Source organism: Microcebus murinus, chromosome 2 (assembly GCF_040939455.1).
Source record: "Microcebus murinus isolate Inina chromosome 2, M.murinus_Inina_mat1.0, whole genome shotgun sequence".
NCBI lineage: Eukaryota > Metazoa > Chordata > Mammalia > Primates > Cheirogaleidae > Microcebus > Microcebus murinus.
In genome coordinates this window covers 98,436,574-98,448,894 of record NC_134105.1, presented here as the reverse complement: position 1 = coordinate 98,448,894, position 12,321 = coordinate 98,436,574, and the positions used below count along the sequence as shown (strand labels likewise).

Here is a 12,321-nt window from a genome sequence, read left to right as displayed (position 1 = left end):
TCTTGTTCTTTCCAGTACGTAGCGTTTTAGTGCTCCTATTGCTGCAAACTGGCTCATTCTCTGGCTTCCCCCAGACGGAAAAGAAACTCTGACCTTGAGTGCCTGAGGCTTCAAAGCCACGGGTGCAGATCTAGTGATTACTGTCTGGCTGTTTGAAAACTACAAACAAAACCAGCTTAAGTTTTTGCCTGGGAAACAGTGATTTGTGTTTCCTTGTGTGTTGGGCTTTCAGTTCTCCAGTGAAACACAGGAAAAACTTTGCCTCTTCCCCTCTTTCCAACATGGGACTAGCTCTACCAGTGATGAGGTTTCACTTTCTATCCTTGGTCTACAGAGACTAACAGCCTGTGGCTGTTACCACAGGGTGTGAGATTGCTGAATTTTAGGGGTGAGTGCCTTAGAAATGAGTACCTTTTAGGGGTGAGTGCCTTTAATTCTCCAGTTAAATAGCTAAAATACGTTGATCACGAACAGCCTCATCTTTTGACGAAAATATAGCATCTAGTGGCCTTCATTCTGATTATAAGGACATGTTTCAAATTTTGTTGGATATGGATGAAGTTCTGCAATAATTACCCCCCAATTTAAGAAGGCTTTGGGTTTTTTTTGTTGTTCCCAAAGATGACATCCTATTTTATTTTCTTCACAGCAAGTATCATTAACTGAAATAATCTTACTAATTCTTTTCTACCACATCTGCAGTAAAAAAAAAAAAACTTATTCATTCTTTTATCGTTATTGCCTGTTCTTCCCAACAAAATGCATAGAGACCGTGTCCTGTTTTTCTAAGGCTTTTTGCTTCTATGGAATTGAGAGCTGATGGGGTTCTAGAGATGAGCTTGGACACGGATGTGGATTCAAGCTGAAAACAGGCCTGCAGGCTGGATGATCAGAAAAAATAATATGTTTTCACATTCCAAAATAAGTGGAAAAAAAAAATAATAATATGTTAAGGACTCAGACAGGACCGAAACAGGTGCCTGCACATGTGGAAGCCTGACTCGGGCGATGCTCTGTACGTTTCCTCTCCTCTCAAAGTGGTGGTTCCTGGTAGCCGGCCGAGTCTTCTGACACTCGGCTAAGCTCTTCCCTTGACACTTGATGGGGAGTCTTTTTATCTCTTGTTTTTTTGGCTACTTAGTCATTCATGCCACTGGCAATGTGGCTGCCAGACCTTGCTGAGCCCACGTGAGGTGGCCGTGTCATCAGGCAGTGGGAGGCTTCCAGTCTGGTTTGTACTGTACGGCTCTGGGCACGAAGGTCAGAGATGGCTATCTCGAATCACCATGGCGCGGATTCTAGGGAGCCTGGGGCATTTTGTTCCCCATTCTCCACCCTACCCCGTACCCTATGTGGCCACCTATTCCTGTCCCTTGAAGGAGGGAAGGGACAGATGGCTTATTCTCTGACTTCCATATAGGTGGGGAACTGTGACAAGGGGGCGAGGGCTTGCCCTGCAGGCGGTTTAAAGAGCAGACCCCAGCCTTCTGCTCTGGGCCCCCTGCCTTGCATAGCAGCCTCCCGCTGTTCTGGCCCCCATTCTCCCAACGAAAAAGCTTAAAGCCAGGAGGCGTGGGGGGCACTGGCAGGAGTCTTCCCTTATCAACAACTGCGTGCCAAAGCCCCAGCTGTTGGTTTCACACTTGTCCTGTCTTCCTCCTGTGGCTTAGGACCTTGCTCCTACAGTGGGGCAACAGGAGAGGCAGGATAGATGGAAATAGAAGCTGCTTCAGCAGGGAGAACCCTGACTTGGCCACAAGAATTTTTTTTTTTAAGTATTTATTTTGAGATGGGGTCTTGCTCTGTCACCTGGGCTTTGAGTACAATCATAACTCACTGCAGCCTCTAACTCTTGGGTTCAAGCAATCCTCCCACCTGGGCTTCCCAAGTAGCTGGTATTGTAGGCATGGGCCACCGTGCCCAGCCAACAATAGTTTCTGTTTTGGGTATCCCTACTCTGCCCTGGCTTCTGTTTTTTTTTTTTTTTTCTTTAATTATTTTTGAGGTCTTCCTTGACCTATCCTACCTCACCTGACTCCTGATCCTTCAGTTCCTAGAAAGGTCATTCCTCCAGGAAGCTGTTCTTAATTCTTCCCACCTCACTGCCTTTTCCCAAGACCCTTTGTTATTAAATATATTCTCCTTCTTCCCCAGCACAACAGTCACCACATGTTATAATTATGTTCTTGCCAGTATGAGAGGCAAAGTATGAGTCTGTCTTCTCTATAGATTCATTCTCAATGCCTAGAATTGACAGGCTCTCCAAATATTTGAGAGTGGGCTTGATTTTTTTTTTTTTCCTTTAAATTTTTGGGTGACATATTTGGACTTAATTTCTTTAGGTCAGGGGACAAAGAGGAGTTTGGAGCCATTGAAGCAAAATCATCTGTGTCCAGTACCCACTAAAATACATGAGTCTGAAACTCAGGTGAAAATATTGTTCGTGGGGGGAAATAGATTTGGAAATCATTACCAAGTTCTGAAGGTGACCTCCTGTATCCCCAAAGTTGCTACCCAGACAGTCTAGATTTGGCATGATTGGAAGAACAGAATCCTAGGAGATGGAGGAAAGAGTTCTCGCCCCAATTAGATTTTCTTTCCGATGAACTTATCCATTTGTTTTTTATCATAGAAATGGCTTCCACCTTCAACCCCCGGGAATGTAAACTGTCCAAACAAGAAGGGCACACTTATGGCTTCTTCCTGAGAATTGAGAAGGACACCGCTGGCCACCTGGTTCGGGTGATTGAGAAGGGTAGCCCAGCAGAGAAGGCTGGCCTCCAGGATGGAGACAGAGTTCTTAGGATCAATGGTGTTTTTGTGGACAAGGAAGAACATATGCAGGTGAATGAGACACTTGGGGGTTCCTCTTATAGGATCACTTCAGTCCCCACATCCCCTCTGCAGAGTGTAATTTTGGGGATCAGTAGAGTTTCTTGGTTCTTTCTTGGTTGCCACTGGCAAAGCAGGACGCTTTTATCACTCTGCTTTATGTTGGCCAATCAAGTCCCCAGGAATTAGCCAAGAACTGTAAACATTATTCTTGGATTTGAATAGTATCAGGTCTAACGTGCATTGCATGTTTGCTATGCCAGAGACTGTGCCAGGAAACCTTATATTCATTATCTTAAGTCCTCATCATCCCCCTGTGAGGTGTATATCACTATCGCATGGATTAGGAAGCTAATAACTTAGTTTGCTAATGTGTTCATGCTGTGAATACATGGTGGTGGTGGTGGGGGGTCTGGCCTTACCCCATTCTGCCTGACTCCAGGTCGATGCTGTCTTCACTACACCTTACTGTCCCTGTAGACTTGGGAGGATCTGTTATGCTGTAGGGCAGCATTCATCTCTAGAAAGGGTCAGTCCTTGGAATTGTCCTCTAGAATGTGACCCAATCTCAGCCCAGATTCTAACAGTGCCAAAAGCCCAGCCTAATCTGCACCTGGATCTCAGAAGGGCTGGAATAGAGGTGGCTGGGGTACCCATCTGCTTACTATCTGGGTGTCAGGGATTAGCTATCAGAATTTCCAGGGCTGGATATATATATATATATATATTTTTTTTTTTTTTTTTGAGATATTCTCGCTTTGTTGCACAGGCTAGAGTGAGTGCTGTAGTATCAGCCTAGCTCACAGCAACCTCAAACTCCTGGGCTCAAGCAATCGTCCTGCCTTAGCCTCCCGAGTAGCTGGGATTACAGGCATGCGCCGCCATGTCTGGCTAATTTTTTTCTATATATATTAGTTGGCCAATTAATTTCTTTCTATTTATAGTAGAGACGGGGTCTGACTCTTGCTCAGGCTGGTTTTGAACTTCTGACCTCGAGCAATCCACCCGCCTCGGCCTCCCAGAGTGCTAGGATTACAGGCGTGAGCTACCGAGCCCGGCCAGGGCTGGATATTGAGGCAGGTGGTGAGCATTTCCTTCTGGCAATTGATAGAGGGGTTATTCATTAAAGCTACCGTTCTCTTCCTCCTAGGTTGTGGATCTGGTCAGAAAGAGTGGGAATTCAGTGACCTTACTAGTTCTGGATGGGGATTCCTATGAGAAAGCAATGAAAATGCAGGTGGACTTGAAAGAGTTGGGTCAAAGTCAGAAGGAGAAAGGTTTGAATGAGAAGAAACCGTCCCCTGTGACAAATAAGGGAGTGCAGACTTGGACCCAGGCACGGCTCTGCTACCTGGTGAAGGAGGGGAACAGCTATGGCTTCTCCATGAAGACTGTTCACGGTAAGCTTGAGGGTGGGGCATGGACAACAGACTCCAGAATAAAGATGTTGGTTAATGACTCGTCTTCAGTTGCTATAGATGTCCCATTGCAGCTTTCCCTCCCTCCTCGCCCCTGCCTTTGCCTTGCACAGTTGTGCAGTGAGGGATCAGAACATTGGACAGCAGTGGGGTGGGGGCACTGGGTGCTCCTGTTCCCACGTGTTTATCAGGCTCAGGACCTTTGAGGCCAGAGGGTTAGTGGGATTGATGCATCCTTGTTGTTCTTTTCTAGCCTCCTTGGGGTGAAGGTGGAGGGGAGGATGGGGAATAAAAGCCAAGAAAGAGGAGGATCTTTTTAATAGCTACTTTTGAGTAAAATTCGTATCTTTTTTTCATCTGAGTGCCCAGGTAGCCATTTATTCAACACATTCTTGAGTCCCTATTGATGTGTCAGGCACAGTTATATTTGCTGAGGAGACTGCAAAGATCTCGAGCCTCTTATAAAATTTAGCTAGTATCCTCAGCTGTGGTCCAGCCTAGACTGTTTTGAGGTGACGCCCTGATCTCTAGCAGAGAGATACCTAGTGATTTGAGAAACCCTGACCATCAGGAAGTACTACAAGTTCTGTTTGTAGAATTTCAGAGGTCCAGATGGACCTGTGCTCAGGTGAGCTTAGTTCTGTAATGGTTCCTCTGGGATATGGGTTGGAAGTGGAGGACTATGTTAGCAGTTGGTTCCATCTCTAATGCTGCCCCTGCCCATGTTGCTTCTGGTACTGGCGAAGCACCAGGTCATGACTTGGTGAGTGATAGAGCAGCAGGCCAATGGCAAATTTAAAATTATTTCTAAGGCTTATTTAACCTGTAACGAGATGTAAACAAGCTATAAGAGGTATTTCTCAAGTTTGTCAGTTATTAAATACAATGGTGTGGTTATAGGAAGCTTGGCATTTCTTAGAAGATCATTATTGGTAAAATAGTAAAAATCAAAATCATAATTCAAATTCTGTTCAGTTGGCTCTTATGCTAATGCACATGGTGAATGGTTTAGGTTAGCTTTATGAAGAAATTATTTTCTTCATGACAAATATATAACAAAGTAACAGAAATATTAAGTGTTCAAGGAGGTAGTTTGTTACTTACAAGTGACTTATCTGGTCCTTATGAAGCTACCCTTTGCCTAGATGGCCATACCGCAGTTCCCCCTTATCCTCAGTTTTGCTTTCCATGGTTTCAGTTACCTGCAGTCAACCATGGTCTGAAAATATGTGCAAAATTCTGGAAATAAACAACTCATAAGTTTTTAAAATTGTGAGCCGTTCTAGGTAGTGTGGTGAAATCTGCTGTCCTGCTGTACTCTACCCAGGATGTGACTCATCCCTTGGTTTTGGCATCTCTTTGCTGTCTCTACCTGCCCAGGCGTTTCTACCTGCCCAGTAGGCCATCTATTATTAGTAGCCATCTGTTATCAGATCGACTGTTGTGGTGTTACAGGGAAATTGTGTTCCACTGTGTTTGAGTAGCCCTTATTTTACTAAAGAATGGCCCAGCACAGAAAGGCAAATACTGCATGTTCTCACTCATATGTGGGAGCTAAAAATTGATCCGTGGAGGTAGAGAGTAGACTGATAGTTACCAGAGCTAGGAAGGGTGTGCGTGTGCATGTGTGTGGAGGTGTTGGTGAGGATATGAAGAGAGGTAGGTTAATGGGTACAAACAGACAGAAGGAGTAAGTTCTAATGTTCAATAGTACAGTACACTATAGTTAATATATATTTCAAAATAGAGAAGATTAGAAGAGTTCTCAACACAAAGAACTGATAAATGTCTGAGGGGATGGATAGCCTAAATACCCTGACTGGGTCATTACACATTATATACATGGATCAAAATATCACATGTACCCCATAAACATACAAATGCTAAGTATCAATAAAAATGGCCCAAAGCAGAAGAGTAGTGATGCTGGCAATTCAGATATGCAAAAGAGAAGTCGTAAAGTACTTCCATTAAGTGAAAAGTTCTCAGCTTAAGTGAAGAAAAAATATCATATGCTGAGGTTACGAAGGTTAGCTCAGTTATTGTTAATCTCTTACTGTGCCTGATTTATAAATTAAACTTTACCATGGGCATGAATAGGAAAAAACAGTATAGATAGGGTTCAGTACTGTCTATTTCGGGCATCCACTGTGGGTCTTGGAATGTATCCCCAGTGGATATGGGGGAACTATTGTATTACCTCAAAAGAACCGACAGCATTGCTGTAGGTAGTACCTAAATTACCCCACTTAGATGTGTGTATATTTTCCCTCCCTCCTGTGCCTCTGTCCTTGTTAAGCCTGTATCAGTGAGATTTATTGACTCCATTGGTGCATGATGGTTAATAGTTCTAGAGAAGAGGGAATGGGACAAGTGCTTTCTAATCTATAATACAAATGCAAAGAAAGGGAGTATGACATGAGGCAGCCTGGGCATGGTTGGCGCTTTCTGGTTCGGGAGGCCAATGCCACCTGAGATTCCGTCATTGCATTTACTTGAGCTCAGAAATTCCATTCAAATCAACAAATACCCACTGAGTAACGGCTTCGTCGAGATTCATGCTAGGAGCTGTAACCATCACTCTAAATCAGAAGCCAAAGGCCATTTGAGTTAGCTCTAAAATTGGAAGCTCTGTTTTATATTACTGTGAGAAAACCCGTTACGATCAGATCTCTGGTTTTTCTGTGCAATGGAGTTTATTCCCTACTGCTTTTCAGGTAAGAAGGGGGTATACCTGACTGATATCACACCTCAAGGTGTGGCCATGAAAGCTGGGGTGCTGCCTGACGATCACTTGATTGAAGTGAACGGAGAGAACGTAGAAGACGCCAGCCACGAGGAAGTGGTTGAGAAGGTATGCCCCGAAGGGGAACTTTCCTTACCCTGTCTTTCACTGTCATTGCAGGTGACAGGAAGATGAGTGGTAGGGCCATGGTGAGTTTACGGCAGAGGGAATATCCAGTTGAGTCGTCCCTTCATGTTAAGGCTGGACAGACTCATCAGTGGCAGAAGCAGCATCGATATAGGGGTTTTGAATAAGGTCTTTGCGAGTTTCATAAGGGGCCTTAAAGAACCATTAACTTTACCTTTTGTCTTTTTTTTTTTTTTTTTTCTTCTACACAAGACCCTCATGTCTAAACTTTACCTTTTGGATCTTGTTTGTACCTGGTTGGGAGCCCCCTCTGAATTTATGATAAATTCAATGTTGAGCTGATGATACTTAAATGTTTTAATGGGAAGTAGAAGATAACCAATGTGGTGGTAAATACAGAGCTACACGTGCAGGATATTGGAAGGCCTGTTACCCCGAACCTTACGTCCCAGCTTGGGTCCATGACAAAGGAAAACACTCTGAGATTTTCCTTTGAAGGCATATGGAACCTTGAAAATTGACCAACCTTCCTCTACTCTTTGTAGAATGAGCTTTCAAAGTGGACCTTTACTTTCTTTTTCAAATTCCTTGCCTTCACCTACAGTTCTGGATTTTCTGAAGTCCAGCTCTCACCTGGGTTTAGCTAGCATCTATGTGGGTGAGGGCACACTTAACAAAGGGAAAAACAACCATGGAAGTGAAGGTGAAGAAATATGAGTTAGGTGGTAGGAAACAGTGTAACAGCTTAACCTCGGGCCTTGCATCCTGTGTTTTCTGTGGCATCTATAGACCACGTGCCTCTACCCAGCAACTTTCCTATTCCCCAGCATTGTTCTTGGCGGTCAGTGTCATCCCTCATCTGTGTGTGCTGTTGCAGGTGAAGAAGTCAGGAAGCCGTGTCATGTTCCTGCTGGTGGACAAAGAAACTGACAAGCGCTATAGTGAGCAGAAGATACAATTCAAAAGAGAAACGACCAATTTGAAACTGTTACCCCACCAGCCCCGAGTTGTGGAGATGAAGAAGGGAAGCGAGGGCTATGGTTTCTATCTGAGGGCAGGCCCAGAATCGAAAGGTAAGGCACTAGAAGAGTGGAAAACTTGGCAGTGTAACCAACCCATTCTTCACTCTACTGACTTGAGTTCTGTCTGATGATAGTGTAAGAATCCAAGTTAGAAAGGTAGGTTGGAGAGAGATGATGAAGGACCTTCAATGTTAGGCTGAAGAGTTTAGATTTGGCTCATTAGTCAATGAGGAGTTAAGAGTTTTTTGAACAATGTGAGGGAAAAGGAAAATTCAGCCTAAAACGTCTTAAGGACTTTACATATATCAATTACTTCTAACAATTCTGTAAGAAGAATTGCTGAAATTGAGGGCTTGATGTAGTAATTATATAAAGTCAAATACTTGTGCTGTAGCTGGGCCCCATTCAGGGCTGTCTAGTTCCAAAGCCCACACTCATTCTGTTGCCCTAGGGAGTGACTAGGTCTGACATGCCCATCGAGAGGGATCTGAAGGCAGGGCTGTATCGAAGGGGTGGGGATGCAGGGGAAGAATTGGAGAAGGGAGAGCAGTTAAGGTGCTGTAGTAGTATTTTAGGTGGAATTCCAGGCAGGAACTAACACAAACTGCATTCAGGGTAGAGGAAATGATTAGAGAAAGAAGGATGTGGGGAATGTTAATACTAAGGTAGCATCAAAGGATTTAGCAATTGACTAGATACAGGGAGTGGCTGCTGGGGAAGAATCAACTGTTGAGTGCTGGTGACTGGGGGAATACGAACAGGCCTTTGGGATGGAGAATGGGCAGAGCTGATTTTTGGTTTGAATACATTAAATTTGAGGGATCTGAGATCTTGTTGGAGATACTTAGTGGTTAGCTGGCAAAGTGAAACTGGAGCTTGTTGAACAATGTGAGAGACAAAAATATGAAGGCATCTGGTAAAGACAGTTGAAGTCGGAAGGAAGGTGGCTAAAAGCACATCCTCGAAGTGTGTATATACAAATACATTCACAACTGAATACACCCAAAGGCTGCTAAAATTCCAGCATGGATTTCTTAAGGTACAAAGTTTTTGCTTTTGTTTCTATTCTTCCCTTCCCTCTTTCTTATAGCTTGGCTTCTATGTAAGATGTATGGATACAGGTATGCCCACTCTCTTCCTGGGAACTTGCAGACCCTTAATGATTAGCGTGCTATTTTGTCAATATTGAATGTTGCTTTTAGTAACATGATTCCTTAAGACCCTTTCATTGTTACTGGCTGGGTTAGATCCTGGAATGAGATCTGAGCAGGAAATTAGCCCAGACTGAGTGCTTCATAAGATTCCTGGGATGCTGGTGGGAGGGACAGTGGCTGCACTCAGCATGTGTGTCTCAAAAAAAAAAAAAAAAAAAAGTCTTGCTGTGTTGCCTGGGCTAGAGTGAGTGCTGTGGCATCAGCCTAGCTCACAGCAACCTCAAACTCCTGAGCTCAAGCATTCCTTTGGCCTCAGCCTCCCGAGTAGCTGGGACTACAGGCATGTGCCACCATGCCCGGCAAATTTTTTCTATATATTTTTAGTTGGCCAGTTAATTTCTTTCTATTTTTAGTAGAGACGGGGCTTTGTTCTTGCTCAGGCTAGGTCTCGAACTCCTGAGCTCAAATAATCCGCCCACCTGGGCCTCCCAGAGTGCTAGGATTACAGGCGTGAGTCACCATGCCTGGCTTCAGCATGTCTTTTATATTTATTTCATCAGGATCTGGGACTCCAGCAGAAACCCCAGTTTATTTGTTTAGGGGCCTTTCTGATAACTTTATTTTTTGGGGTGGGGGAGGGTAGGTCAAATCATCAAGGACATAGATCCTGGAAGTCCAGCAGAGCAGGCTGGCTTGAAGAACAATGACCTGGTAGTTGCTGTCAATGGCGAGTCTGTGGAAACTCTGGATCATGACGGTGTTGTGGAAATGATTAAAAAGGGTGGAGACCAGACTTCACTGCTGGTAGTGGACAAAGAGACGAACAACATATATAAACTGGTGAGTAACACAAGGCCACGTATTCATGCATTAAGGATGGGTCCATTCATTAATGTCCTCAAATTTTGGGCCGAGTTACTATTTTGTTCTTCAAACTGGAAGGGGCATAAATGATCATCAGTAAGGCTGACATGAAGCTCAAGTTAGTAGTGATAAAAGAATGTCAAGTAAATGAGTTTTAAGTCTTTAGACTTAAGATTTTTGAAAGAATTTACAAATATAATGCAGAATTACTCTTGGTGATATGAGAATATCTATGGAGAACAGGAGCCTGGAAATAAAATTGTTCCCCAAATAGGGAACAATTGGATTTTAAACTGTAGATCAGTAAGTTCCATCAATCTCATGTAAAAGGCCAGAAAGGATTATTAAACTGCTTATAAGCCCTTAGCAACTGAAGGAAGTAGAAACAGACTCACCAAGACCAAGTTGAATCAAACTAACTTTACTTCCTTTTAACACCTCCTAATCATAACACCTCCTACTGCACTGAACAAGAACTGAGGTTCAGTGTAATTTAATAGATATCTGGGGGCCGTCTAAGTACCATTGGCCTTGCTAGGTGTGGTCATAAATATGAACATGTTAGATGGTTCTTGTTCTGTGACATCCAATAATAGAAGCATTCAAAATAAATGCTAGAGGGAATAATATTATGGGTGGTAATATTAGCCCCTTTTTATAGATTAGGAAACTGAAGCTTAGAGAGAGGAAGTGATTTGCTAAAGTCACCCAGCTTAATAAAGACTGAAGCCAGTATTTGAACCCAAGTTCTTGGACTCGATTCATTATGCTATATTCCTTCTCAGCACATTTTGATTAGATATTTAAAGATAATCTTGTAAATAAGATTAAATAATGAACTACATAGAAAAATGTGTTGTTTGGCTAGTGGAACAATCAAACCTAGAAAATACTTGATATTAGAACAATGTCAACCTGAATAGAAGTCTCTAATGGCAGGCTACTTGTTCCTATCCTAAACTAGTTTAGTTAATTTGGATGGAGATGTAGAAAACACATTTAAACTACTTTTAGAAGACTTAACGTGGTGGTGGGTAATTTGCTGGGGGGTGTAATGAATATTCAAAACATTTAGCTAGGCTAGACAGAAGAATAAAAACAAGGTTAAGTTTAGACAGAAAAAAATTTCAAGTACTATACTAACAAGTTGTATGAATATGAAATGGTGAGACCTGATTTGATGACTATAGAGAAAGACCAGAAACCTGGTGATATCCAAATAGCTGCTCCCACCCAAAAAGGCTGAAGTTACGTTCACTGACACTTGGCTTGTGGAGATAATCATCTTACTGTACTGACTGGGTCAGACCATACTGGGAATCCCTAGTAATGTAACCTTGGGCAAATTATCCTCTGTGCCTCAGTTTCCTTAGTTGTATGAAAGGGGTAGCTACTATGAAATGTGGCTAGGAGTGTTAAATGAGAATATTTAGGGCCGAGTGTGGTGGCTCACGCCTGTATTCCTAGCACTCTGGGAGGCTGAGGCAGGCAGATTGCTCGAGGTCAGAAGTTTGAAACCAGCCTGAGCAAGACCCCGTCTCTACTAAAAATAGAAATTAATTGACCACCTAAAAATATATATACAAAAATTAGCCAGGCATGGTGGCTCATGCCTGTAGTCCCAGCTACTCAAGAGGCTAAGGCAGTAGGATCGCTTGAGCCCAGGAGTTTGACGTTGCTGTGAGCTAGGCTGATGCCAGGGCACTCACTCTAGCCTGGGCAACAAAGTGAGACTCTGTCTCAAAGGAAAAAAAAAAAAAAGAGTATTTAGAGTTTGCAGAATAATACCTCACATATATGTTATGTATGTTAAATCAATATTGTGTCTGGTTCTGAGAACCTTACTTTTAAGAGGGCTAGTGACAAGAAAGGTAACCAGAGAAGAGGTTTTGGAAGCTACCATGTAAGTATTTAGCTTGAATAAGTGTAGGCTTTGGAGAATAGAGGATCTTTAAGAATTTGAAAGGCTATCACATGTGAGAAGGAGTACGCTTAGTTTTGTGTTCCGTGGGGCACAGCTGGACCAAATAGAGGAGCTATGGCAGCTAGCTGTCTCGTAGGAACAACTGAAGCTGGCAGAAGTGGGATGAGTTTATTTCTCAGTTGGTGGGCAAAAGTCAAGCAGATGTCAGAGGCCACTGCTCCAGCTGTTGGAAAGA

The 12,321-nt window shown here is 43.2% G+C and overlaps 1 protein-coding gene across 2 annotated transcripts in view; it reads left to right on the top strand.

Annotated features, from left to right (window-relative positions):
• Window positions 1-12,321, top strand: part of PDZK1 (PDZ domain containing 1) — a 31,353-nt gene that overhangs the window by 14,185 nt on the left and 4,847 nt on the right. For both annotated transcript variants that reach the window (XM_076000048.1, XM_012761911.3), the window contains 5 exons: window positions 2,633-2,844; window positions 3,983-4,232; window positions 6,968-7,104; window positions 8,000-8,195; window positions 9,942-10,138. In XM_076000048.1, coding sequence (XP_075856163.1) covers window positions 2,635-2,844; window positions 3,983-4,232; window positions 6,968-7,104; window positions 8,000-8,195; window positions 9,942-10,138 — 990 coding nt within the window. In that variant the 5' untranslated portion in view covers window positions 2,633-2,634. The remainder of the gene's footprint in view (window positions 1-2,632; window positions 2,845-3,982; window positions 4,233-6,967; window positions 7,105-7,999; window positions 8,196-9,941; window positions 10,139-12,321) is intronic.